The sequence below is a fragment of the Schistocerca nitens genome, chromosome 6, assembly GCF_023898315.1.
Source record: "Schistocerca nitens isolate TAMUIC-IGC-003100 chromosome 6, iqSchNite1.1, whole genome shotgun sequence".
NCBI classification, from domain to species: Eukaryota; Metazoa; Arthropoda; class Insecta; order Orthoptera; family Acrididae; genus Schistocerca; species Schistocerca nitens.
The window spans coordinates 721,898,344-721,926,187 of NC_064619.1; the positions used below are offsets into that span (position 1 = coordinate 721,898,344).

The following is a 27,844-nucleotide window of genomic DNA, read 5'->3' on the forward strand; positions in this document are numbered from 1 at the left end:
CTTCTGAGTGTAATACATTTGCCAAACAATGGAAAACCCAGGTTGTAATATAACAATAATGAAAAGGATAGATAGACTCATTGCAGAGATGACACATTGTGCCTGTTTGGGGCTCACTTGTTATCTTTGCGGTGAGTAGTTATCTATCTTGTTCCTTATTGTTGTAATATATTTGTGTCATGCATAAGTTATGATGAAATTAAAGATAAATAATTTTGAGGGTTTGCTTGTTACATTAGTTATGTGCATGGTCTACAAAATGTAAATGAAATAAGACTCAGAAACTGTGTACTTAAACAGCCTCATTATTGCCCATATTGCGACATCTGAACTTTATGCTGTTTTGGACATGAACTTCACAACTGGTGACATTTTATGCTCCCTATTACCTAAATATATTTGAGGAACTTTAAGAGCAAGGAAAGTAAAATGCTGCAAAATTTAGAACACAAACTGCTTGGTTGCAGTTGAATAAGGCGCATTAGCCCAATCCTTTCATTTCTTTTGAAAGAGATATACATCTACTGTAATATTTATTCACAACACCTCTTTCTGAAAGTTAACATTTTTCACCCCTCTATAAACAATTTCTGATCTGCCTGTTATAAGAATGGACCGCGTTTCTATTGGAATCTTCTACAAAGAGAGGGGTGGGGGAAAAAAGAAGGAAAATTTGGATTCAAGCTACACACACACACACACACACACACACACACACACACACACACACACTAAATCTAAATTCCACAATTAGAGAATTCTTTATTTTTTAATTCAGTTTCACCTTAATTGTATGTGACAATACATCTGAGCACAGTAACAATGATAATTACATATCCAGGCATTTCAACAATTATTGAGCAGTTCAGCATATTACTCAGCACAAGGTAACACACATCTTGTCAAAGTCTATAAAGAGCACAAAGCCCTTCAACATATAACTAAATTGCTTACTTCTGTATAACAGATAACAATCGTGTGTAAAAGTATGATGCTACAGATGCATTTCATGGAAAATAGCATAAAAAGGTGTGCACAAAGCAATCACAAGACTGAAAGGAACAGTTAATGATAAGAGTGTCATACCAGAAGAAACACGAGACAAATGAACACAGTCTACATTGGTTATCACAGCACATTTGAAAAGTCTCACCCACATTTTTGTTTATTCCATGAAAAAATCAAATAATTAAAACACACGTTTTATGGAGAACAGCGAAAAAGAACTGAAGATGTTTTGCATGTTTGGTACTTCAGTTTTCTTTTAGAATTTTCAGTAACGCAATGACAAGTCATTGGATTAGGCTGTAGGCAGCCACTGATTGTCATTGTCACCCATGTCCTATAACAACACCAATTTTATAACAATTGAGCTTTCACAGTGTCTTAATACTAACAGAATTCCTTCCTCAGCATGTACAGTTCTTTTTTGTATCTGCAAAGCAAATCCATGGCTGAAAAAGTCAGGCCAGATCACATTAAAACTACATGTCTTACTCCTTGGACCATTTTTATTCCTGTATAACAAGCAGTTTTTGAAACTAAAAGAACTACAAATGATTATGATGCTCTGCAAAATTAGATTAATGACTGGAAGAGAATTAACAGGTGACTATTTCCAACCATGTGCAGATGTAGATGGAGAGGTACAGCCACTCCTCTTGTGCTACCAGACTAGATGGCAAATTGAACCACTAAGTATGGAACAGTATGCTTGCTTGATGCGACAAAGCCACAAAGTAGGACATTCCACTGTTCTTTATAATAGCGAAAGCAAAAGTGTGCTATTTAGAGGTAGGATTTTTATCTTCAGGTAGAAGACACAAGATAAATTTGTAAAGCACTAACTATTTTTACAAGGAATAGAATACAGACATAAATCCTGCATACTGGGTTACCAATTTCTCAGAGTCCGAGGTAAATGCAATTCAGGGAGTACTTCCCTGCTTTAAAGTGAAGTGTATCTATGTTTATTTCACAGGGAGGTTGGTTAGTTTAATAGGTAAAAGGACACCACACATGTGCCCACAATAGTAGTGCTGCAGGCCTAACGGGGGGGTGGGGGGGGGGGGGGTGGAAGGCTGGCTGGCTTGAAGGATGTGGTTATGAAAACATGCAAAAGAACAAGAAAGACATAATTGTTAAACTGTGGAGGGCAGTTAATTTAGGAAAAACGAGAATTCATAGTGTTTTTGAAGGGAAGGAGTCTGTATTACATTACTTTAAAAAACTGTGGGATCCAGGGCATTATAGATGGGTAAAAGCTTTTAAGTACACAGACATGTTTGCCAGTATAAGCACAACAAATGGTGCTGAAGAAATGAACAGGTTGGTGAAATATTCACACCTTCAGCAAAGTACAAATGTAACATTAACAGGTTTTATTACAGTTTTAGTCCATAGTTACCTCCCAGGACTTATCGAAAAGTATTTTAAATTCTGTTGATTTTAGTGCAGTATCAGTAATTATGGTAACTACGGGATTGTTTCATGTAAAATGTGCAGGAACTGAAGACTTATTGTATGGTAAACTTTGAAAAACCTGATCTTGTCCAGATTATCGTAAGTTCAACTATCCATGCAAGAACTTCTGTGCCATTTTCCATTTCTCAGAATGGGGATTTCACAAATTGGCACATAAAGCAGTTGCAGTACAAAATCTAGCACTGCAACACATGGCTTACAGGATACCAGCAGAAATCACAAAAGAAGCAGCACATTCCTGAAAGAACAAGAGGGGGTATATGATCTGGTCTGCTTCTCAATAAGTTAAAAAAAGTTTCATTTCTGTTGATAATGATAACATTTATATGTTTCCAGTTGCTTTAGCACTTTTTCTATTGATTAAAGCCCTGTGGATTCTTCATTAACTCCATACCTGTAACACAATACAGAGATTTCAATTAGATTAGTTAAAAACAGTTGCTTAAGCAGCATACAAACAATACAACAGCAAAAATGCAAGCACTGAGGTAGAGATTTGTGTGAACACTTTTAAGCGTCAGATACAGCGAACATGTTAAGATATAGGCTATCTTTAATGCCACAATTTTACTCACTAAAACTGCCAGATCACAATAGGCTGGAAGTATTTGCAAATAACATCAACAGTAACTACTTATACACAAAATTGAAGTAAATATTTTTAAAGCTGCATTTACTTTGTTACACCCAGTCAACATGCAACATCAGTATCTATGTGCAATTTGCTTGCAATTCTTTTGCCAGTGACAGACAATTCAAACGATTTTTCACATACTGTGTGTGTAATTGAATTTACTCACGTTATCATATAGCTCCATATTGGTGTGTTCTGAAGTAGAAGCATCACAGAACATTCAGACACTTTGCACTCCAGTTTGCGGTTCTTTGTACCTATTGAACAGCTCTGCACAGATTACAGTAAGTGGAATGCACTTTGAATACTTACACCTACTGCCAGCAATGAAAGTTGTAAAAAATGAACATCACCACTAAAATCTGAATACTAGGGGGAAAAAAAAGTACCCTCTACAGTTTAATCTTTTAACATAAGGCTCATGCCAAATCTACATTATACATAATGCCAAAAGATTTATTATGTATAAAGCAAAGCCAACAGCTTGGCCGAGCGGATACACCGGTTCCCCTCATATCACTGAAGTTAAGCACCACTGGGTGTGGACAGCACTTGGATGGGCAACCATTCGGTGCCTCACATTCTGTTGGCTTTTCAGAGTGCACAAGTATATTTCTGTCACTTTGAAGTTGATGCCGCTGATAATGGAAGGCCATTGTCTGTAGGGTTTGATGACTCTACATCATGTTGCAAGGTTGTGAGGTGTTCAATCGTTTTATTAGCTGTTTCATTACTGCAATTGTATGTCAGATTTATTAAATTCTTACACACTTATCTTACCCGTTGATGCACTGCTGAATTACCATTTGATGTTTCAGGAATGTGCTGTTCATTTGTTTCATGACTTTGGCTGGTGTCCTGCAAGTCATTTGTTTCAGTGCTGGTTTCTGTACTGCAACTTCTTCGCGAGCCAAACCCATATGTTTCATCCAAGCAAATCAATGGACTAGTCCTATAACTGAAATTCAATTTGTGAAATCCCCATTCTGAGAAATGGAAAATGGCACAGAAGTGCTTGCAAGGATACTTGAACTTTTGGAAATCTGGACAAGAGCAATCAGGTTTTTCGAAGTTTACCGTGTAATGAGAGCCTTTGTTTCCTGCACATTTTACATGAAACAATCCCGTAGTTACCATTGTTACCGATTCTGCACTAAAATCAACTTCCACTGATTCATATCGCTTCATTACATGCCTTGTGAAGTCGGGTGTCTTCCTATGCAGGAATACAGGGATCATCTTATTGTATGACTTAATGGCAGAATTCAATTTACAATACTTTTCAATGAGGCTAGGGAGGTAACTATGGACTAAAACTGTAATAACACCTGTTAATGTTGTGTCTGTACTTTGATGAAGGTGTGAATACTTCAACCTATTCATTGCTTCGGCACCATTTGTTGTGTTTATATTGGCAAACATGCCTTTGTGCTCAAAAGCTTTCACCCAACTATGATGCACCGGAACCCATTGTTTCTCAAAATATTTTAATGCAGACTCCTTCCCTTCAAAAACATGATGATTTTTCATTTTTTCTAAATTATCTTTGTACTGTTGCAAGGAGGACAATGCTGCAACTCTTCTCCACTGATAAACTATTGTCTCTCTGTCTTCTTGTTCTTTCACATGTTCACGTAACCACCTGTTCCAAGCTTGTTCCCTGTGAAATGAACATAAATACACTTTAGAGCAGGGAAATACTGCCTGAATAGCATTTATCTCGGATTCTGAGAAATCAGTTACCCAATATCCAGGACTCATGTCCACGTTCCACTCCTTGAAAATATTTAATGCTTCACAAATGGATTGTGTGTCTTCTACCTGAACATAAAAAAAAACCTACAACTAAATAGCACACATTTGCTTTCACTGTTATGAAATCAGTGGAATGTCATACTTAGTGGTTTTATATGTCGCATCAAGCAAGCATACTGTCCCATACTTTCTTAATAATTCCACTTGCCACGCAGTCTGGTAGCAAAAGAGTAGTGGCTGTACCTCTCCATCTACCTCTGCACAAGGTCTAAAATGGATATTGCCACCTGACAACTCTTTCTTCCACTCACTAACTTTCATCTGCAGAGCATCCTGATCAATTGTTGTCTTTTTCATTTTCAATATAGCATTATACATATGATTATAAATCGTTTTATCTGAGGGATAAAACATTACATTGTCACGATCTGGCATGGTGGTTGCACTGAAATTTGTCTTGACAAAATTGTCAAGATGTAATTTGATTACCGGTACCGATCTTGTTCCTTCTTTAACAACATTTCCTATTTCATTTGCTAGCATAGGGTGTATTTCTGCAGTAACTTTGACACTTTCTGTGCTGTGTGTGTGTGAGCCTACTGGTGAAGCAACCACATGAAATCTAAGAAAGCTTGTGGGCTGATTTGGGGACACCAAAGCCTGTCTCAAGCTTTCCAAAACCTGTAACACAACAGACTTAATTATAGCAGATAAGTACTAATGGTCTCAAACTGAATGTAGACAACCACTGATTAAAAAATATATTCAAGTATGTTAAAGTTTAAACTCACCCTTTTCTTAATATTAGGATGAGCCCCCTCTGACTCAATTGAATATCCAGGGTATACCCGGATACATTTAACAGAGAATGTAGCTGGGCAACCACTTTTCTTTGTGTCCATAACAGAGTCTCTTCCTGGGGTTCATATGGTCAGCCTTGAAGTAAAAAACAAAAATTAATTAAAAACAACATTTTATTGATTCTGGTCAATGTGGTTTAAATGTTTCTTCCTCCTTACAGTGCTTTCAAAACTAAATGTTCCAGTGTAAACAAACGAAAAAACCATCTACACATTTAGAGATGACTGGTCTAGGACTTAGCTACAAACTGTGTGAATAAAATTATACAAAAAGAATTTTAAGTTAATTGGCAAAAATGTAATTGACTCCAGCATAACAACTAAGGATGAATCTACACTTGCCTCCTTGATGAAACCAATACAAACAGCAACTCAAAGATACAAAAAAGCCTACACAAACATACTGCTGCTAATCACGCAAGGTATTAAAACAGGTTTAGCATAGAACATTCATGCAGGATACGTGCTCAGATAGCTTGCAATGCATTGCTTCCACAATACAGTTAAGGGGTATGGCCACTAACATTTTGGCTAGCACTAAGGTATTACCTAAATTCATTCCACCCACTTTGACCTTTGGTGTCACACGATACCCTTACTTCAACTGTACACGGTTCAAGTGTATCTCTTGATACCATGAACCCAACTCCAAAACCAGATATTAAAAATTTTACTTTACTTTTATTGCGTCTAAAATGAAGTCCACAGCACCAAACACCAACACAGACATTGTTATGTCAGTTATCAAAACCTTTACTTATCCTATCTAAAATGAACTCCACAGTACAACAAACCAAAACTCAATCACATAACTAATACCAAAAAGTTAACAGAAACAATGATGCTAAAGCAATACCTGCAGTACCTACCACCCACAATCCAACGTTACCAAACACAAACAAGAAAACCCAAGAAATTCTTAAAATCCTGCATAATCACCAATTATAATATATACGAGGGTGGATCAAAAAGTAAGTTGCACTTCCACATTATGGCCATTTATTAAACCACATATGCAAATGCTACATGGCTATGACACACTCAACTACACCATCAAATGACTAATAAAATACGTAAACAACTCTGAAACAAACATACAACAAGTGTGCACCATCAAATACTGTAACATGCCAGCTACAAACATAATCCAGCTCAAAAGCTCTGCACCACCATGACATTAAGTGACAGTTACACAATTAATCAATGCACTTAGGTGTAATCCCAACTTTTGGTTGATCTCACTTAAAAGTTAACCACACAGGCCAGCATCTGCTGCGAACTAAGAGAACATCTCAAAGTGAAGCTCTACCCAAATCAACCACAAAAGTACATTAGCTTGGACCTCAAATTATCAGATTCATAAGAGTATTTCAGCAACACATTCAACATAATGCAAAATAAGGCAAAGACAGACTAATAAACACACAACTACTTTTCCACTGTGGAGGAAATCCACAGGCTTAAAGAAGCCAGGGCCATATTTACTAAAGGGGTGTCTAGACAGAACGATTTCTTATATTAAACCAGCAGGACTAAACATGAACTTGAGACTAGATTTAACCAGCTACAACTTCACAGGAAAAAACAATGCCATAATTTGAGTCAGCATATTATCAAATGAAGAAAATGGTAATAAATTTTTGTAAGAGATGTTAGCTAAAACAAGACCTATATATTACAGTAATTTTGAAGAATCGATGCACGGGGCTACATATTGATACTCTTGCCAAGGTCACACTTCATCATCAGTGTTTTCAATTTTTAAAAAATCACAGAAGGTAGGGTACTCTCCACTTACAACCTAACTTCTCCCATGAAAAATTTTTGTTCCCTCCCCTTAAAAATTAAAAACAATCTGCGACATTGCCCGAATTATTGATATGTAGCCCCATGCATGAATTCTTCAAAATTACCAATATTACTGAAGTAATTACACAGTTGAGTAGCCTACTACTTCAATTTATATGCAAATTACAAAAGTGTTTAGGTAATTAACAACAACGCTTGCATCATTAAGGGATTATGTGATATCGCTGTAGCAACTGCCACGGAGCCGGATATCGGTTGTGTGTTTCAATGTGGCGTGGATATAAACATTAGACCTTGAACGTATTACGTAAATGAAAAAGGCTAAAATGTGGTGACAGATTGATCTGTAGTGCAGCCCAATGTTTAGGTTAGGTTGGGAGGCAACAGTTTGGTTGTGAGCTGGCGAAGCCAGTGAATGTGGAACCTCAATAAAGGTTGTGGTAATGAAATTGACCAGTTTCCCACGCCGCGACATTCACCAGTTCAATATATATCGTTATAACGAGAACACAACATCGATATCCCACAATCCTTTAATTATGCAAGCGTTTTTGTGAATTACCAGTGTTTAATAGTCTTAATTCACCTGTTTTGAAATATGGTACATTTAATTAAGCACAATATATTGACAGTGATAAGAGCAAGTCAAAAATATCACTGTATTGTGATGACATCTTAAGAATATTTGTTTGTTTTGTAGTACACTTTGATTTCATCCATTATATAAAAAAAATATTATTTTATAACAGACAATATTTAATAATATGACTACCCACAAAAATCAGCTTCCAGCATAATTGCAATCTTAATTCTTGCAACCTAATAATGCAAGATAATAAATGCTACTGGTACGCATACTTTTCTTAGTTTGTACTATAAGCTATCTGTTAACAGGGTCTACTACTAAGCAGATGAAACATGGCATGATGTTACAAACCAGGTGATCTGGAACAGGAACCCCTTTCTTTTCTTTGTAGTACTTCGGGCCAAGAATACATTCCCGGTGACCTGCATTTTCCACTGAGAAAGGATATCTGAAAAATCGGATATCCACGCTCCCACTCTTAAGTCTGAAGAAAAATTTTGGACAACCTGCAAAATCAGAAACAAATTGTTTCTAAATAAGTGGTTGGAAAACTGGACAAAGCTATGAATATTTACTTCATTATGGGTTACTAATTAGATTATCTTCTTAAACAAGAAAACATTAAGTATTCAATTTGCATGTTTTCATGACCACATGGTACACTATGAGAACAAAAACTATTTTAACCATATTTCTAAATTGTAACACAGTTCATCAAAACTAAAATAAAATGAGACACTTATTCACTTACTCCTTGACGCATCTGAAGATTTTGGCTGCTGAGTGCTTCTTCTCACCGAGTACGAATAACCGACGCACTTCAGCTGGGTCAGAAGTACATCAATTTCTGCTTGAGATTCACAATAACCACGCAATTGCCCGTCGTCATCGATGCTGAACTCTTTCAGCTTTTCTCTCATTAGTCTCTCGAATGCTGAACACATAATTAGAGACGAGCAAACGAAAAACAACGCACAGGACACAAACACAGTACAATACACGATTTAATCGCAAGGAACGAAAAACACATTTAAATTTTAAACGAATGGCGCAGAGCACAGCGCTGTCCTGTCACAACCTCTCGAAAGTCCACAAAAGTCGAATAGTCGATATACGGTTTCTATCGTTTTCGATGTAGCGTGTATACGTCATAATGACGTCACATCGTATCAAAGTCCGGTGAACTTCGCATCCTCCTCGGCCTAGCCGTAAACAACCCGCTAAGAAACTGCAGCAAAACCCCCGGCAACTTCCTTCATGTCCGCGGTGTTTTACGAAACATTCACGCGAGGATTGTCTCCAACGCTGGGCTGTGTGTCACAATTGCAAAAAGAAAGGTCATGTGTCTTCAGTTTGCAAATCCGACCGCATACATGATGTTCATGAACATGACGCTGATTCTGATTCTGTGTTGTCTGTCAATTGCACTTCTTCCCTTTCAGGGAAGTTATTCCTCACTATCCAAATCCTTGGTCGAGATGTTCGCATGCAAGTGGATACCGGTTCTGCTGCCACTATAATTCTCAGACGTATCTTCAGTTGAGTTCTCCACTACTGTCACCTGTCACTCGGCAATTACGGACGTACAATAAACAGAAGATTTCTCTGTTGGGACAGTTTAATGCTGAGGTATCTTACAAATCCGTCGTTCGCACTGTTCCCATATTTGTGGTCGACCAGAGCAACGCAGAAAATCTTTTTGGTTTCGATGCCTTTCGCGTTTTTGGGTTCTCCATAGATGACTGTCAATATTGTCTCTGATGCTATTCCTTATGCTCAACTGGATTCCTTGTCGACGACATTTTCGTCCCTTTTTTCTCCTGGGTTAGGCCGCGCAAACGACTTTGAAGCTCATATCACGCTCAAACCCACTGCTCGGCCTAAGTGTTTTCGGGCTCGGCCCATTCCTGTGGCCCTTCGTGATCGGGTAAAACGGGAGTTGGATCGTCTCACTACTTCAGGGGTCTTGCTTCCTGTCACTTCCAGTGAGTGGTCCTCTCCTGTCGTTGTCGTTGCTAAGCCAAATGGTGATATTCGTCTCTGTGTTGATTTCAAAGCCACTGTAAATGCTCAATGCCTCATCGACACTTACCCTATGCCCCGTCTTGAATAACTGTTCACTAAACTTGCTGGAGGCCAGTATTTTTCTAAAATTGACCTGTCAGAAGCCTATCATCAACTTCCTCTCGACGCTGCTTCCCGGCAGTTTCTGGTCCTTAATACGCCTTTCGGCCTCTATCAGTACCAACGCTTGCCATTCGGGGTTGCTAGCGCCCCTGCTCTCTTTCAGCAATTCTTGGAACAATTATTGCTCCCTGTCCCTGGGTGTATCAACTACATGGACGACATTGTTGTCACTGGCTCCACCACTGAAGAACATCTTCAAAATCTCTGCACACTTTTTCATGTCTTACAGACTGCCGGTCTTAAGTATAATCTTCAGAAATCACAATTTTTTCAGGCATCTATCACGTACTTGGGGTTTCAACTCTCTCGAGATGGTATTCGTCCGCTTCAGCAAACTGTCGCTGCGATCGATGTCCTTCCTCGCCCTACATCTGTGAAGGAACTGCAGTCCTTCTTGGGGAAAATGGCATACTATCACAAGTTTTTACCATCTGCGGCTTCGGTGGCTCAGCCGTTGCATCGCCTGTTGCATGAAAACGTGCCTTTTCACTGGTCCGCGTCATGCGATGCGGCTTTCCAGAAATTGAAGACTATGCTGAAACAGGCCCCGTGCCTGGCTACTTATCGACCTGGCCAACATCTTGTTCTTGCCTCAGACGCCTCTCAATACGGGGTCGGTGCAGTCCTTGCGCACCGTTTTTCTGACGGTTCGGAACAACCCATTGCTTATGCCTCCAAAACGCTCACGGATGCCCAACAAAAGTATTCTCAAATTGAAAAAGAAGCTTTGGCCATTATTTATGCTATTCATAAGTTTGGTGTTTTTCTCTATGGCTCAAAATTTCATCTTGTTACGGATCACAAACCACTTGTTTCCTTGTTTCATCCATCAACGTCACTTCCCGACAAGGCTGCACACCGCCTCCAGCGTTGGGCTCTTTACTTGTCTCGTTTCAATTATGAGATTCATTTCCGGCCAACAGCTCAACATGCAAATGCTGATGCTCTGTCTCGCCTTCCCATGGGTCCTGATCAGGCATTCGATAGGGACGAACTTTTGTGTTTCCACCTGGATGTTGCCGGGCAGCGGGTTGTGGACGGGTTCCCCATCACTGGGGACAGGCTGGCGGCTGCTACGAGTTCTGACCCTACCCTCTCTCGGGTTTTACGCTGTATTCAGAAGGGTTGGCCTGATCGCCCGTCCGCTAAGACTTCTGATCCGTTGCGGAACTACTATGCTTTGCGCTACCGCCTCACGGCTAGGGATGGTGTTATCCTCCTCTCCACTGACAATGCTTCGCCGCATGTCGTGGTACCTGCGTCTTTGCGTGCTTTGGTCTTGCGCCTCCTTCGCCAAGGGCACTGGGGTGTGTCTCGCACAAAATCTCTGGCACGCCGTCATGTGTAGTGGCCTGGCATCGACTCTGAAATAGCACACATGGTCGCTGCCTGCGGCCCTTGTGCGTCACAGGCCGCTGCCCCGAAGTCATCTTTGTCACTGTGGCCTTCGCCTGAGAAGCCCGGGGAGTGCATTCATGCTGACTTTGCGGGACCCTTTTTAGGTACTTATTGGCTCCTCGTAATTGATGCCTACTCTAACTTTCCTTTCATTGTCCGTTGCACGTTGCCTACCACCGCGGCAACCACCAGTGCTCTCGGCTGCATTTTTTCTTTGGAAGGCCTCCCCTCTACTCTTGTTACTGATAATGGTCCGCAATTTGCCTCTTCCGAATTTGCGGATTTTTGTGCTCGTCACAGTGTTATGCATGTCACGGCCCCGCCATTCCATCCACAATCCAACGGTGAGGCTGAACGACTGGTCCGCACATTTAAGGCTCAGATGCAGAAACTTCTGACTTCTTCTGCTACTGATGATGCGCTTCTCCAGTTTCTGGCGTCTTACCGTTTCACCCCCATGGGCGACCACAGCCCGGCTGAGCTCTTACATGGCCGACAGCTCCGCACGCTACTTCATCTTCTGCGGCCTCCCACCTCATGGCCGCGGGTGCCTTCCCTTGGCCGGTTCACCGCCGACGACCTCATCTGGGTACGGGGATATGGCAGGCGGCCAAAATGGAGCCTGGGCCGCATCTTAAGACACCGTGGCAGACGCCTTTATGAAATCCAGACAGACACGGGTGTTGCAGTGCGTCATTCGGACCAGCTTCGGCCTCGTGTGCCAGCAACGCCTGTTCCGAATGCCGCTACACCACTTTTGGCACTACCTGACGCTCAGGATCTTGGCATCTCTCAATACTCACAATGCGGCCCTCTCACCGTCATCGCGATGCCAGCACAAGAACGGACGCCACCAGGAGACGTGCCCATGCCGGAGCCGGATGACCATCCTCTGTCAGAGCAAATCTACTCTCCTCCTCCTCCAACGGACGCCGACACATTGCCCATGTCTCCTGTCATATCAACTGGATTTGCCGCAACGGGCAGATTGGTGCAGGGAGCCCCAGCAGATTCGACCCCTACGTCTCCTGTCATCTCGACCCGTTATCATCGGGGACACTTCCGTCCATACGGGAACCCTCCTCCTCGAGATTTTATGGTGAGTCAAACAACGCTTATGGACGTTAGCCATCTCCAGGACACCTCCATCAAGACCAGTGCAACAATTTCAGAGGGGGGAAAAGTGTTGTGACTCGCCGATCATTCAAAGCACCGCCGCGCAATTACGTGCGTCCTCTACGTGCGGCGCTGTCTGCCAGCCATGCAGCAGCTGCGCCACCTAAGCGGCCAGCCGAGCAGTGGCCGCTAGACTGGGACTCAGTGCTCATTCGAATGCTAACGTGTACACATGTCTTGCTTGTCAACTTACTCTGTGATTTATATGTGTTGTGTCATTCTAAAATATATTTGTTGAACTTGACATTATAACAGCATTATCTATAAAAAGTAGGATTTTATGTTTCTGAATGCTGATTTTTTTAAATTTTAGTTATTCAACCAAGAACAGGAAATGTCATCCATGCATTTTTATTTGCATGCTAAGAGACACCAAGAAAGGAAATGTCATTGTTTTTGAAACATCGTAGACATTTTACTGTATGTATCAGTAGTGGTTCTTCTTTTTCACCCCAGAAGTTACCACAATGACTGATCCTTAATCATTTTGCTGCCTTTACACTGATCACCCTTCACAGTTAGCGTTTTGTCTGGAAAGGCTTTTAAAAATAGACCAGTTTCATCCATCTTGTAAGTGTCACTAAAACAACAGCCACTTGCAATTACACTAAGTCTTGACTTCCAGTTGGATACAACATCTTGATTAACTTCTGCATTTTCTCCACAGACTGCTTGGAAAACAGTACTGTGTCAAACACAGAATTGGTTCTCTTAGCCTTGCTTGCATTGAAGGTAGGAATTCTAACATCAGAAGCAACTTTAAGCTCTTTTTCATGTAGCATCGGTCCACTAATGGGTAATCCTTTGGCATGTGCTGTATTAAAACTCTCCAAAACAGCATTATTAATGTCTTCAGATGGTTGTCACCATCTTTTCTTTGAATTTAGTTGGCGTTTGATTCCCATTTCTTACCTCACCTGCTGCAGTTTGCAGTTATATACTGTATTTGACTTTTTCCACAGTTAAACTCACTCGCTAACTGACACTGAGATTTTCCTTTTCACTCTCACTAAAAACATAAATTGACTGCCCTAATGGAAGAACAAGGTGTTTTTTTTAATTCCATGATTGTTCACTACAGGGGAAAAATCAGAAGAGTTAGCTAATAGAAGTACAAATAACAATGAAATTTTTAGAGATTGTTGCCTCACATTGTTATGAGAAACATTACAGTAATACAGTATTGTAATTCCCTCTACTATGATTCTTTGGGGTCATCTTAAATGGAGGGCATTGTAAGTTAGAGTGGTTATTAAGGATACATTGATCTTATGGAAGTTTATTTCCATTCTTTAAAAATACAGTTGTTTAGAGAAGGGGTTGGCTTAAAGGGGTGGTCTTCTTAAGAGGTTTCACTGACAAAGGCATGGGGCTCAGTCTGAATACCACATGCTTGTGGCTTGAAACTGTTGCAGGTGGTGATGGCTGCTACCACTTGTAGTTTCAGCTGCCCTTGTAACCGGTTCTGATTGCTCAGTAACTCTGTGGGACTCGTGCAGTAATTGCATTCCATGGTCATTGTTGCCACTATCTGTCAGTATTTGAGGCCATGTAGGCCTTTGGCTCATCTCATGTTACAGGTTATAACAGGTGTAGCAGAACCTGAGGCTTTCACCAGGGGAGAATATCTGCTGGACTTTTCAAACAAATTGGCATTTTTCTGTAATTTCTTAACAAATGATTGTTTGAATTGGTTCAATATGATCCAAGTGTTTTTTTCTTCTTGTTGCACTGTAGATGCAATAGAAGATAGCAAAATGAAAGCTGAAGTTTTAAATTTCACGTTTAAGAGATCAGTCATCCAGGGGAATCATACAAACATACTAGCATTTGACTGTTGCACCGACCATCATATGGAGGACATAGTAATAGGTTTCTCTGGCATAGAGAAGCAAGTGAAAGTTGAAAACATATAAGTAGCCAGATCCAGATGGAATTCCAGTTCAGCTTTACAAAGAGTACTCAACAGCATTGACCCCTGACTTAGCTTGCATTTATCGCAAATCTCTCACCCAGTGCAAAGTTCCAAGCCACTGGAAAAAAGTGTGGGTGACTCCTGTATAAAAGAAGGGCAAAGGACACACACAGAATATGTCCTTAACATGAGTTTGCTGTAGAATTCTTGAATATATTCTCAGTTCGAATATAATACAGTTTCTTGAAATGGAAAAGTTTCTATTCTCATAACATCATAGTTTTAGAAAACTCGGCTTGCCCTTCTCTCACATGATATCCTGTGAACTATGCATGAAGAGCAACAGGCAGATTCCTTATTCCTAGATTTCTGAAAAGCGTTTGACACAGTTCCCACTCCAGTCTGTTAATGAAAGTAAAAGCATACAGAATAGGTTTCCAGATTTGTGAATGGCTTGAAGATTCCTTAAGTAGTAGGCTTCAATACATTATCCTTGATTATGAGTGTTCATCAGATACAAGCATATTGTAGTGCCACAGGAAAGTGTGATAGGACCACTATTATTATCTGTTTACATAAATGATCTGGCGGACAGGTTGGGCAGCAGTCTGCACCTGTTTGCTGATGATTCTGTGATGTACAGGAAGGTGTCATTGTTGAGTGACTGTAGCAGGATACAAGATGACTTGGGCAAAATTTCTAATCGGTTTGATGAATGGCAGCTAGATGTAAATGTAGAAAACTGTACCTTAATGCAGATGAGTAGGAAAAACAACCCTGCAATGTTTGAATAAGCATTAAAAGTGTGCTTTTCGACACAATCAGGTTGAGTAAACATCTAGGTGTAACACTACAGAGCAATACGGAATGAAATGAGCGTGTAAAGATTTTAGTGGGGAAGTTGAGTGGTCAACTTTGGTTTATTGGCCGAATTATGAGAAAATGTGTTTCATTTGTAAAGGAGACCATATGTAGTATGACCCATTCTCGAGTACTGCTTGAGTGTTTCAGATACCCACTAGGTCAGATTAAAGAAAGACATCGAAGCATTTCAGAGACAGGCTGCTAGATCTACGAGGGTCACTCCAAAAGAAATGCACACTATTTTTGTAAAAATACAGTTTTCATTCTGCATGTGTGAAAGTTTTACAGTGTGTAGATACATCCTTCCCACTTGTTTTCAAACTTAGTTGAACCTGTTCCCTTGAGTGGCACGATCACAGCATGTCTTCAAGATGACTGCTACACTTGACATTCGTCAGAAGCAACATGCTGTCATAGAATTCCTGTGCTGTGAAAACGAGTCAGTGGGAAACATCCGCAAGTGGTTGAAAAAGGTGTATGCAGATGCTGCTGTTCATCACACTACAGTTAGTTGGTGGGCAAGAAGGTTAAGTGATGAAAGCGGGCACGGCAATATTGAGGATTGTCCTTGCAGTGGCAGGCCTTGTACTGCACACACTTCAGACAATGTGCAGAGAGTTAACGAATTGGTGACTGCTGACACACACATCACAGTGAAAGAATTGTCATGCTATGTTGGGATAGGGGAAGGAAGTGTTTGTAGAATACTGAAAGTGTTGGCGTTAAAAAAGGTTTGTGCCAGGTGGGTTCCCAAGATGTTGACAGTGGCTCACAAAGAAACAAGGAAAATGGTATGCATGGACTTTTGGAACAGTATGAGAATGGTGGAGATGAATTCCTTGGAAGAATTGTGACAGGTGATGAAACATGGCTCCATGATTTTTCACCGGAGACAAAGAGGCAATCAATGGAGTGGCATCATGCAAATTCACCAAAGAAAAAAAAATCCAAACCATACCTTCTGCTGGAAAAGTTATGGCTACGGTGTTTTTCGATTCCAAAGGACTCTTACTGGTGGACATTATGCAAAGTGGAACAACCATAAACTCTGATGCATATGTGATGACACTGAAGAAACTTCAAGCTCGACTGAGTCGTGTTCGACCACATTGGCAAAAGCAGGATGTTTTGCTGTTGCACAAAAATGCACGGCCACATGTCAGCCAAAAACCCATGGAAGCAATTACAAAACTCGGATAGACAACGCTGAAACACCCGCCTTACAGTCCTGACCTGGTTCCACGTGACTATCATCTCTTTGGGAAACTGAAAGACTCTCTTCATGGAACGAGGTTTGAAGGTGACGACTCCCTTGTGCACGCTGGCAAACAGTGGCTCCAACAGGTTGGTCCAGAATTTTACCGTGCGGGTATACAGGCACTGGTTCCAAGATGGCGTAAGGCAGTTGAGAGGGATGGAAATTATGTGGAGAAATGAAAATATTGTTCCTAAAGGATGTATCTACACACTGTAAAACTTTCAAACATGTAGAATAAAAGATGGATTTAAAAAAAAAAAGTTGTGTGCATTTCTTTTGGAGTGACCCTCATATTAGTGGTAGGTCTGGTTAAGGAACAAGTGTTACGGATATGTGTCGAGAACTCCGGCGGGAATCCCTAGAGGGAAGACAATGTTCTTTTTGAGGACTGCTGTGGAGAAAATTTAGAGAACTGGTATTTGAACCTAACTGCTGAATGCCAACATTGTACGTTTTGTGTAATGACCATGAACTTAAGAGAAAGCAGGGCTCAAATGAAGGCATATAGACAGTTGTTCTTCAGAAGGAGCATCTTTGAGGATAGCCTTGCACTCATCGACAAAGTAATGGCCAGAGGCAGGTAATCGATGGTTTTTCCCATGATCAGGGCGAGCTTATGAAGTATAAAAGAATTTAATTTCATGTAAAATCATTTTTAGTTGATCTACCTGATGTGCTGTAGCTGAAAATACTATTGTTTGCCTTATTATTTCCTTGTCCATTCCATATATCTAAAAACAAAGATGATGAGACTTACCAAACAAAAGAGTTTGTCAGGTCGATAGACACACAAACATACACACAAAATTCAAGCTTTCGCAACAAACCGTTGCTTCATCAGGAAAGAGGGAAGGAGAGGGAAAGACGAAAGGATGTGGGTTTTAAGGGAGAGGGTAAGGAGTCATTCCAATCCCGGGAGCGGAAAGACTTACCTTAGGGGGAATAAAGGACAGGTATACACTCGCGCACACACACACATATCCATCCGCACATACACAGACACAAGCAGACATTTGTAAAGGCAAAGATGTCAGTCGAGGTACAAGTAAAGAGGCAAAGATGTTGTTGAAAGACAGGTGAGGTATGAGTGGCGGCAACTTGAAATTAGCGGAAGTTGAGGCCTGGCGGATAACAAGAAGAGAGGATATACTGAAGGGCAAGTTCCCATCTCCGGAGTTCTGACAGGTTGGTGTTAGTGGGAAGTATCCAGATAACCCGGTCGGTGTAACGCTGTGCCAAGATGTGCTGGCCGTGCACCAAGGCATGTTTAGCCACAGGGTGATCCTCATTACCAACAAACACTGTCTGCCTGTGTCCATTCATGTGAATGGACAGTTTGTTGCTGGTCATTCCCACATAGAACGCTTCACAGTGTAGGCAGGTCAGTTGGTAAATCACATGAGTGCTTCCACACGTGGTTCTGCCTTTGATCGTGTACACCTTCTGGGTTACAGGACTGGAGTAGGTGGTGGTGGGAGGGTGCATGGGACAGGTTTTACACCGGGGGCGGTTACAAGGGTAGGAGCCAGAGGGTAGGGAAGGTGGTTTGGGGATTTCATAGGGATGAACTAAGAGGTTACGAAGGTTAGGTGGACGGCGGAAAGACACTCTTGGTGGAGTGGGGAGGATTTCATGAAGGATGGATCTCATTTCAGGGCAGGATTTGAGGAAGTCGTATCCCTGCTGGAGAGCCACATTCAGAGTCTGATCCAGCCCTGGAAAGTATCCTGTCACAAGTGGGGCACTTTTGGGGTTCTTCTGTGGGAGGTTCTGGGTTTGAAGGGATGAGGAAGTGGCTCTGGTTATTTGCTTCTGTACCAGGTCGGGAGGGTAGTTGCAGGATGCGAAAGCTGTTTTCAGGTTGTTGGTGTAATGGTTCAGGGATTCCGGACTGGAGCAGATTCGTTTGCCATGAAGACCTAGGCTGTAGGAAACGGACTGTTTGATGTGGAATGGGTGGCAGCTGTCATAATGGAGGTACTGTTTCTTGTTGGTGGGTTTGATGTGGACGGACGTGTCAAGCTGGCCATTGGACAGATGGAGGTCAACGTCAAGGAAAGTGGCATGGGATTTAGAGTAGGACCAGGTGAATCTGATGGAACCAAAGGAGTTGAGGTTGGAGAGGAAATTCTGGAGTTCTTCTTCACTGTGAGTCCAGATCATGAAGATGTCATCAATAAATCTGTACCAAACTTTGGGTTGGCAGGCCTGGGTAACCAAGAAGGCTTCCTCTAAGCGACCCATGAATAGGTTGGTGTACGAGGGGGCCATCCTGGTACCCATGGCTGTTCCATTTAATTGTTGGTAGGTCTGGCCTTCAAAAGTGAAGAAGTTGTGGGTCAGGATGAAGCTGGCTAAGGTAATGAGGAAAGAGGTTTTAGGTAGGGTGGCAGGTGATCGGCGTGAAAGGAAGTGCTCTATCGCAGCGAGGCCCTGGACGTGCGGAATATTTGTGTATAAGGAAGTGGCATCAATGGTTTCAAGGATGGTTTCCGGGGGTAACAGACTCGGTAAGGATTCCAGGCGTTCGAGAAAGTGGTTGGTGTCTTTGTTGAAGGATGGGAGACTGCATGTAATAGGTTGAAGGTGTTGATCTACGTAGGCAGAGATACGTTCTGTGGGGGCTTGGTAACCAGCTACAATGGGGCGGCCGGGATGATTGGGTTTGTGAATTTTAGGAAGAAGGTAGAAGGTAGGGGTGCGGGGTGTCGGTGGGGTCAGGAGGTTGATGGAGTCAGGTGAAAGGTTTTGTAGGGGGCCTAAGGTTCTGAGGATTCCTTGAAGCTCCGCCTGGACATCAGGAATGGGATTAACTTGGCAAACTTTGTATGTGGTGTTGTCTGAAAGCTGACGCAGTCCCTCAGCCACATACTCCCGACGATCAAGTACTACTGTGTGGAACCCTTGTCCGCCGGAAGAATGATGATGGAACGGTCAGCCTTCAGATCACGGATAGCTTGGGCTTCAGCAGTGGTGATGTTGGGAGTAGGATTAAGGTTTTTTATGAAGGATTGAGAGGCAAGGCTGGAAGTCAGAAATTCCTGGAAGGTTTGGAGGGGGTGATTTTGAGGAAGAAGAGGTGGGTCCCGCTGTGATGGAGGATGGAACTGCTCTAGGCAGGGTTCAATTTGGATAGTGTCTTGGGGAGTTGGATCATTAGGAGTAGGATTAGGATCATTTTTCTTCGTGGCAAAGTGGTATTTCCAGCAGAGAGTACGAGTGTAGGACAGTAAATCTTTGATGAGGGCTGTTTGGTTGAATCTGGGAGTAGGGCTGAAGGTGAGGCCTTTGGATAGGACAGAGGTTTCGGATTGGGAGAGAGGTTTGGAGGAAAGGTTAACTACTGAATTAGGGTGTTGTGGTTCCAGATTGTGTTGATTGGAATTTTGAAGTTTTGGAGGGAGTGGAGCTGGAAGTGGGAGATTGAGTAGATGGGAGAGACTGGGTTTGTGTGCAATGAGAGGAGGTTGAGGTTTGCTGGAAAGGTTGTGAAGGGAATCCTTCACCTACACATCAACTCAGCCAATGAACACACCCATCAACTCCTATCCTTAATAAAAGTCCTCAATGTTTCCTCTCCCACATCCACACCGGCTGTTCAGAGCATCCTCCTACAGGCCAACCGCAAATTAGAACAGCATGCCACCCTCCACCTTAAGAAACTATCCAATCTCCTGGTTTCCCACCTCTGGAAAGGCAACTCACTCATCCTTCACAACCTTTCCAGCAAACTTCAACCTCCTCTCATTGCACACAAACCCAGTCTCTCCCATCTACTCAATCTCCCATATAGTGTTAGGGCATATTTCGTAACATATTTTAGTATTGTGTAGTAGCATCACCTATCTAACAGCACCAGAGAGCTTCTGAAATGCCTCATGTTCATGGTATTTATAATGGAAAAACTCATAAACACCTCCTACTGGTGGAGAGGGAGCAACACTTGCTCAACAAATGGCTGATAAATACTTGGACTAAATGTCTCCCCAAGGTGGTGGGTGCCTTTTCATCAAATGCCAATGGCATCTTAGAAGGCAGATGAGTAAGTGGAAGGTAGGGCACCCTTTTGACTTTGCAGCAGGGAACTGTTCCTAAAGGTAGATGAGCCACCACATGACCAATGGCATAAGATGGAGGAAGCAATGGGAAGCCACTCCATTAAAGGCCCAACTGGATATTCAAAGTATTAACAGAACTGGATGGGAGAAAGAATTACATTTTGATTAAATTATCCGGAAGTAAATTTGTCCTTTGTTCTGATCTGTCACTGAGCAAGGGAAGATGGGTGGAGATTAAGAGAGAATAAAGCACAATTGTCAGACTCTGAGAATGTCACTTCTGCTCTGCAGTTTGGCAAACTAGAACATTTGAAATTTGAAATGAATATTGATATATTAGGCATTTCAGGAAAGAGACAATCTATGGTGACTTCTGGATAGATTGTTACAGCCATACACAGAGGAATAATAAAAAAAAAAAACTTGGGATTGCAGAAGTTATTGTCAACAAACAACTTGTTACAGCACAAAAATCTTTGTTAATCAGACTTGATCCAAAACAAAGTACTGAACACATTAAATATTTAAGAAAACTGCCAGGATATTGGGCCAGAAATGAAGGCAAGTTTATGTTTAGTAATGTAATATTTACTAAAGTTAAGACCAAGACTCAATGGGAAAGATCATCTTTTGTTAATTTGCCTTGATGGCTTTAGCTTCTAACAATCTGTAATCCACAGATTGCAGAAAATAAGTATCCACATTTTTGTGAAAATTGTCATTACATGTGCTGCGTCATATGCTAGGAGGCCAGAATTGTCACAGATATATCACCACTGCCATGTTGTAAATTACTCGTGCCAGCTAAACATGTAAATTGGTTTTCTGTTTGTATTTATTTGGAAATAAGACATCGATCTGTGCTTCTCTTTGGAATAAAAGTTGTAATTGGCCTCAAAGTACAGTGGTTTGTCTGTTTGAGGAATTATTTATGTACATCAACACCAAATTCCAGAAATTATTCTCTTTCAAAGCTGTGAATAAGATATTCAAGAAGTAATAGGTTACAATGTGGATAATGAAAAACAGAAGTGTTTCTGATAACATACGCTGTGTTGAAACTTCCTGGCAGTTCGAGTCTCGGTCCGGCACACAGTATTAATCTGCCAGGAAGTTTAATATCAGCGCACACTCCACTGCAGTGAAAATCTCATTCTGGATACTCTGTGTTGCCATTTAGAATAAAATACATTTCTCTTTTACAGCAACTTACATTTATCCGTTATCTGTGAAAACAGTCCACAGATTTTGAGATAAACCTTATAATCCCTTAAAATACGAATGCCTTAACAATGCAAAAACTACTGAATGCTTAACCCCATAAAATAAATGAATAGTAATTTACAGTGCCATAAAAATGCAGACATTTTTCTCAACACCCAAATGAAATTGTACTTTAAGTAAAATGTTTTTTTTTTAACTGTAGAAAAAGTGGGAATATCAGTTAATTATCTTACTTTTTCAAACACTGCAAAAAAAATTTTATCCTCTACATTAAAAATAATGTCCTCAGCCAAATGCAACAGAAAGTTGAAGCCATACTCTCAGAATAGCATCAAAATCTACTTTTATACTCTCCAAACCACTGTGAAGTGCATGGTAGAGGGTACTCGCCACTGTACTAGTTATTAAGACCTTTCAACATTCCATTCACATATGGGGTACAGGAAGAACAATTGCTTAAAAGCCTCTGTGTGCACTGTAATTAGTCTAATGTTGACATCATGATCACAGTGAGGGTGACACATGGGAAGGCAGCATTAAATTCTTAGAGTCAAAATTAAAATCTGTTCTATAAACTTTCTAAGTAGGCTTTCACGGAATAACTTGCATCCATCTTCAAGCAACTGTCACTTCAGTTCTTTCAGCATTTCTGTGACTCTCCCATGGGGTAAACAAACCGGTGACCATTTGCGATTCACTTATTTATATTTATTTAGTCTCTCCTGTTACTCCTGGTTGGTATGGACCCCAGTGCTGTGGCTTCCAAAAAATCCAGCAATCAGAGAAGTAATATTGGCTTTAAAATTAGTTATAAATAAATAGATGAAAAGTAATTTAGAAAACACATAATGGTAGCTTTTGTGGATTTATAAAAAAGCATTTGATAATGTGAAATGTAAAAGAAGAGTCTGAGGTATTGAAGGAAGTAGGAATAGATCACAGACACCGAAGTGGAAATTTTACAAAAATGAGACAACTATTATTGCAGCACACTCAGTACTAGAAGAAACACTGATTCAGAAACTTGTATGTGCACTGTCAGCAATAATTTTTAATATATACTTAGAGAACAGTTAGAGATAGATTCTGTAAAAAATGGCAAAGGAATAGCTCTGCCAATGTATCTGGAAGTGAAGAAGACCTTGAAGCCATAGGTTAAAGGAAATGGTTAAAGCTATGGGAAAAAAGTATAACATGAAAATAAAAGAATCTGAAACAAAGGCGATAATTTGGGGCAAAGGAGAACAAGCCAAAGCTTGACTTCTTGCATGTGCCAAACTACTGTAATAAGTAGACTCATTTATTTAAGAAGCAAGATCTCTAGAGATTGAAGAAGCAGAGAAGAAGTAAGAAGCATAACTGCCCAACTGAAAAGTGCTTTCAATAAAAGAAGAAGATATCAACCTCAAAAGTAGCAGCCAATAAACCAGGAAAATATTTCGAAGTATATGTTTGGAAGAGTGTAACCTTTGAATATAAATATAAGTGTCAGAAAATCTTTTCTGAATGTATTTGTGTAGAGCGTAGCTTTTCCAGGTGTCAAAAATAAATGATAAACAGTTCCAACAATAAGAAAATACAAGCTTTTGAAACATTATACCACAGAAGAATGCTGAAGATTATATGAATAGATCACCTAACTAATGAAGAGATACTGAATCAAACTTAGGAGGAAAGAAACATATGGCGGAACCTGACCATAAGTTGGTTAATGAGAGACATCCTGAAGCAATTGTCAGTTTGATAATGAAAGGGAGTGAATATGGAGGTTGGGTGGGGGGGGGGGGGGGGAGGCAGAGGGGACATTGTAGAGGGAGACTAGTTCTTGACTACAGAAAGGTAGGTTGAAATGGATGTATGTTGTAGTCAATATATTGAGAATAAGGGACTAAGAGGCATGCACTGGATAGACTAGTATGGAGCTTAACATCAAACCTATCTTTGAACTGAAGACCACAACAACAACATACTGTAAAATGAACAGTTCAGAATGTTGGTTGTCTGTTTATACATGAGGGATTCCTAAAAACAGTAACAGAGGAATATGTCAAAGGAAAAATAACTAGCTGAAGTCTAGCTCAAAGACATATACCACACTATAAAAGATGTCAGTCACAAGTCTCACACAGTAAAGAAGAAGAAGATAGAAGGATCTGAAGACTGGAGATCTGTTGCCAGTCACTGTAGTCAGACTCCTGTTAACCAGTCCTTGGATTGAACTCTAAAGCAAGGAAGGAAACACACATCTATAAAACTGCTGTTCATGTTGTACCTTCATGACCTAGCAGAAGGGTTGAAAATAACCACAAACTGCAGATGATGCAGTTGTCTGTAATGAAGTATTATCTGAAAATGCTTAGTAAATATTCATTCATACCTTTACAAAATTTCAGAATGGCTGAAAGATTGTCATCTTGCTTTAAATGTTAAGTAACATAAAATTTTGCACTCCACAAAACACAAAAACATAGTATCTTATTGATTAAATATCAGTGATTCGCAGTTGAAATCCATCAACTCAAGCATTTGAGTGTAACTGTTTGTATGGATATCAACTGTAATGATAACATAGGTTCCATTGAAGAGAAAGCAGGTGGCAAACATCTGTTCATCAGTAGGATGATGGGAAAATGCATTGAACATAAAGAGGAGATTGCTTTCAAAATGCATGTGTGACCCCATCCTAGAATCCTGCAGCAGATACATTGCATCCATCTTCCAATGAAACATCAGATAGCTGGTAAACTAATTTATACAAAGTGATATACAAGTGCTGATTTCCGGTTGTTTTTTCATCCAAATAAACAGTATCTGTGCTCATACTATACCAGTTTTTGATGGAGAAACAGACTTGGAAATTTGTTTTCACTGAACCAGATGCTAATTATTAGGATATTGAGACGCCCATAAAGATGTTGCCTGCCAGTTGTAGGACCAAACTGAATATTATTAACAATGTGTTGCTATTCCTGTTTATTTGGGTGAAACATATTCTTCAAAAAAATAGAAGCAGCATTAAACACTTTTTATAGTAATGAAGTGAAATTATATTTATGTGGAGATTTTAATATTAACCTGTTAATTGAAAGTGATGAAAAAAGACAGCTTTTGAGTATACTCAGCAGCTTCCACATGAAACCACTCTTTACAGATGCCACCAGAATAACAGAACTGTCATCTTCTCTTTTAGATAATATTTTCTCAAATATGGAGAATGGTATCACTGAGCCACTAAACGTAAACTTAGGTCTTTCGGATCACAATACACTATTAACATACATAAATTACTCTATCCCCAAGGCATTAAATTATAAGTGGGGATACAAAAGGCACTTCTATACAGAAAAAGTAAATACTTTCATCCAGTTGTTAGCTAATGAAACCTGGGAAGATGTCTTTGCACAAACAACAACCAAGGAATCTTTCAATGCTTTTTCTAGTACATTCATGTCCCTATTTGAGATGTGTTTCCCAAAAAAGCTCACAAAGGTCAATGTCATTCTAGGAACACAAGCCAGTGGATAACACCTGCTATTAGAGTATCTAGTCAAACACTAAAACATATCAGTCAACTCAAAAAAGATAACAAAGATGAACACTTCACAGATTATGTTAAGACATACAAGAAAATTTACTGGAAGGTGATCAAAAAAGCCAAGAAAATGCACAATGACAGTGTAATTGCTGGGTCAGCAAACAAATCAAAAGCTATATGGAATGTAGTAAAAAAAGAAATAGGCCCAAGCAAAAATGTTAGAAATCCAGATGACTTTGTTTTAAAAGATGATCAAGGTGTGCTTAGTCAGAAATCGTACTTTAGCAAATTACATTAATGACTACTTCATAAATAGTCCAATCAATCTGCATAAAAATTGTTCTAAGATTAATAGAACATCAATCCCAGAAGAACAAAGTGTTAATTCATTATTGCTACCTCCCACAAACAAATTGGAAGTTAATCAAATAATAAAAACAATGAAGAATGAAATGTCCTCAGGGACTGACGAGATACCTTGCTCAGTCATGATGAGATGTGCTAGTGTCATATCAGACCCACTCTCACACATCATAAACATATCATTTTCAGAAGGTGTCTTTCCACAACGATTAAAAATTGCAAAAGTAAAACCATTGTATAAAAAGGGCAATATACATGAGTGGGAAACTATAGACCAATAGCTTTATTATCAGTATTTTCAAAAGTAATAGAGACAGTCATGAAAAACAGAATTACAAATTACCTCGAGAAATTCAATCTATTGTCTGTAAACCAACACGGCTTTCGCAAAGGAATGAGTACAGAGTCAGCCATCACCCAATTCATTGAAAATATTGTAATGGGGCTAGATAAGAACAACAGTACAATAGGAATAAATTTGGACCTCTCAAAGGCATTCGATACTGTCCAACAAGGTATCCTGCTAGACAAATTAGAATATGTCGGTATACGAAGAGTAGCTAAAAAGTGGTTTCAGTCATATCTCCATAATAGGAAACAGGTAGTAGAAATTGTAACAACAAACAGTAAAAACCAAAGTATTGTTTACAGATCGGATATCCAGACTGTGCCAATAGGGGTACCGCAGGGCAGTGTTCTAGGACCTCTCCTATTTCTTCTTTACATAAATGATATCAAGATTCCAGTAAATGGTACTCATATAACCCTGTTTGCGGATGACACAAACATTGTAGTAACTGACATAAACCGGGTATTGCCAACATCTGCAACCAGAGATATAGAATATTTGCAAAATTGGTTTGAAGTGAACAAATTAACATAAATATCTCTAAAACTAATTATATCTATTACAGGAAAGCAAAGTCACACTCTGATCTAGATCTCAGAATACAAAATAAAGAAATTGTGAGAGTTGCTACCACAAAATTCTTAGGTGTACATATAGATGAAAATTTAGACTGGAAATCCCATATCCTGTATCTCTCGCATAAGTTAAGCTCTGCTTGCTTTGCTTTACGCGTTATTAGCTTTGTATGTAGTAGGGAATGTAGCAGAGCTGTTTACTTTGCTTATATTCTTTCTGCTATTACCTATGGCCTCATCTTCTGGGGTCATAGTAAGAAAAATCTCAAAACCATCTTCACTCTACAAAAACGAGCTGTTAGAATAATTACCAACAGTTCAAGGCTAACTCCTTCAAAGCAATTATTTAAACAGCTGAATATTCTACCCCTACCGTGCCTCTATATACAGAAAAGCGTAATTAATGTAAAACGAAATATTAACAATTTCCAATCCAACTCAGATCTACATACTTACAACACAAGAAAGTGCAATATCATTCATATAAAAAGAGTTAACAAGGCTTTGTTGCAGAAACAAACAAACATACAAGGAAGCAGATTGTATGACAAACTACCGGTAAAGATAAAAGAAATAAAAATATTGTCTTCATTTAAAGAAGCAGTATTCAAATTTTTAATGACCAACTGCTATTATAGTGTAAAAGAATACCTGGAATAGCTTCATACTAAACAATTATATTTATGTACTCTGTGCCAATAGTAATTTTTATCTGACTGTTGCTATGATCTAAATAAATAATATGTACAAAAGTGATAGAATTGTATGTGTATTCCATGTAAAAAGTCTTTCTCATACATCAATGTAAATAATC

At 40.0% G+C, this 27,844-nt stretch overlaps 1 protein-coding gene across 4 annotated transcripts; it reads right to left on the minus strand.

Annotated features, from left to right (window-relative positions):
• Positions 1-1,181: 1,181 nt before the first annotated feature.
• Positions 1,182-9,206, minus strand: LOC126262917 (uncharacterized). 4 transcript variants are annotated; one of them, XR_007546783.1, is made up of 6 exons: positions 8,880-9,206; positions 8,480-8,634; positions 5,665-5,809; positions 4,862-5,554; positions 3,285-4,778; positions 1,182-2,878 (listed from the first exon to the last, which is right to left on the minus strand). XR_007546783.1 is itself a non-coding variant. In XM_049959831.1 (5 exons), exons 4-5 carry the CDS (start codon positions 4,877-4,879, stop codon positions 2,867-2,869), a joined length of 993 nt encoding a protein of 330 aa, XP_049815788.1. In that variant the 5' UTR covers positions 4,880-5,554; positions 5,665-5,809; positions 8,480-8,634; positions 8,880-9,206; the 3' UTR covers positions 1,182-2,866. The 4 variants fall into 4 exon arrangements, 2 of the variants coding, with proteins under 2 accessions (XP_049815788.1, XP_049815789.1); XR_007546782.1 differs by having other exon boundaries at positions 3,285-5,554; XM_049959831.1 differs by having other exon boundaries at positions 3,899-5,554.
• Between the last annotated feature and the right edge of the window lie 18,638 nt (positions 9,207-27,844).

Bases quoted from the DNA above. Each gene is read 5' to 3' on its own strand.
- LOC126262917 (XM_049959831.1), bottom strand. From the start codon at position 4,879: ATGAGTCCTGGATATTGGGTAACTGATTTCTCAGAATCCGAGATAAAT.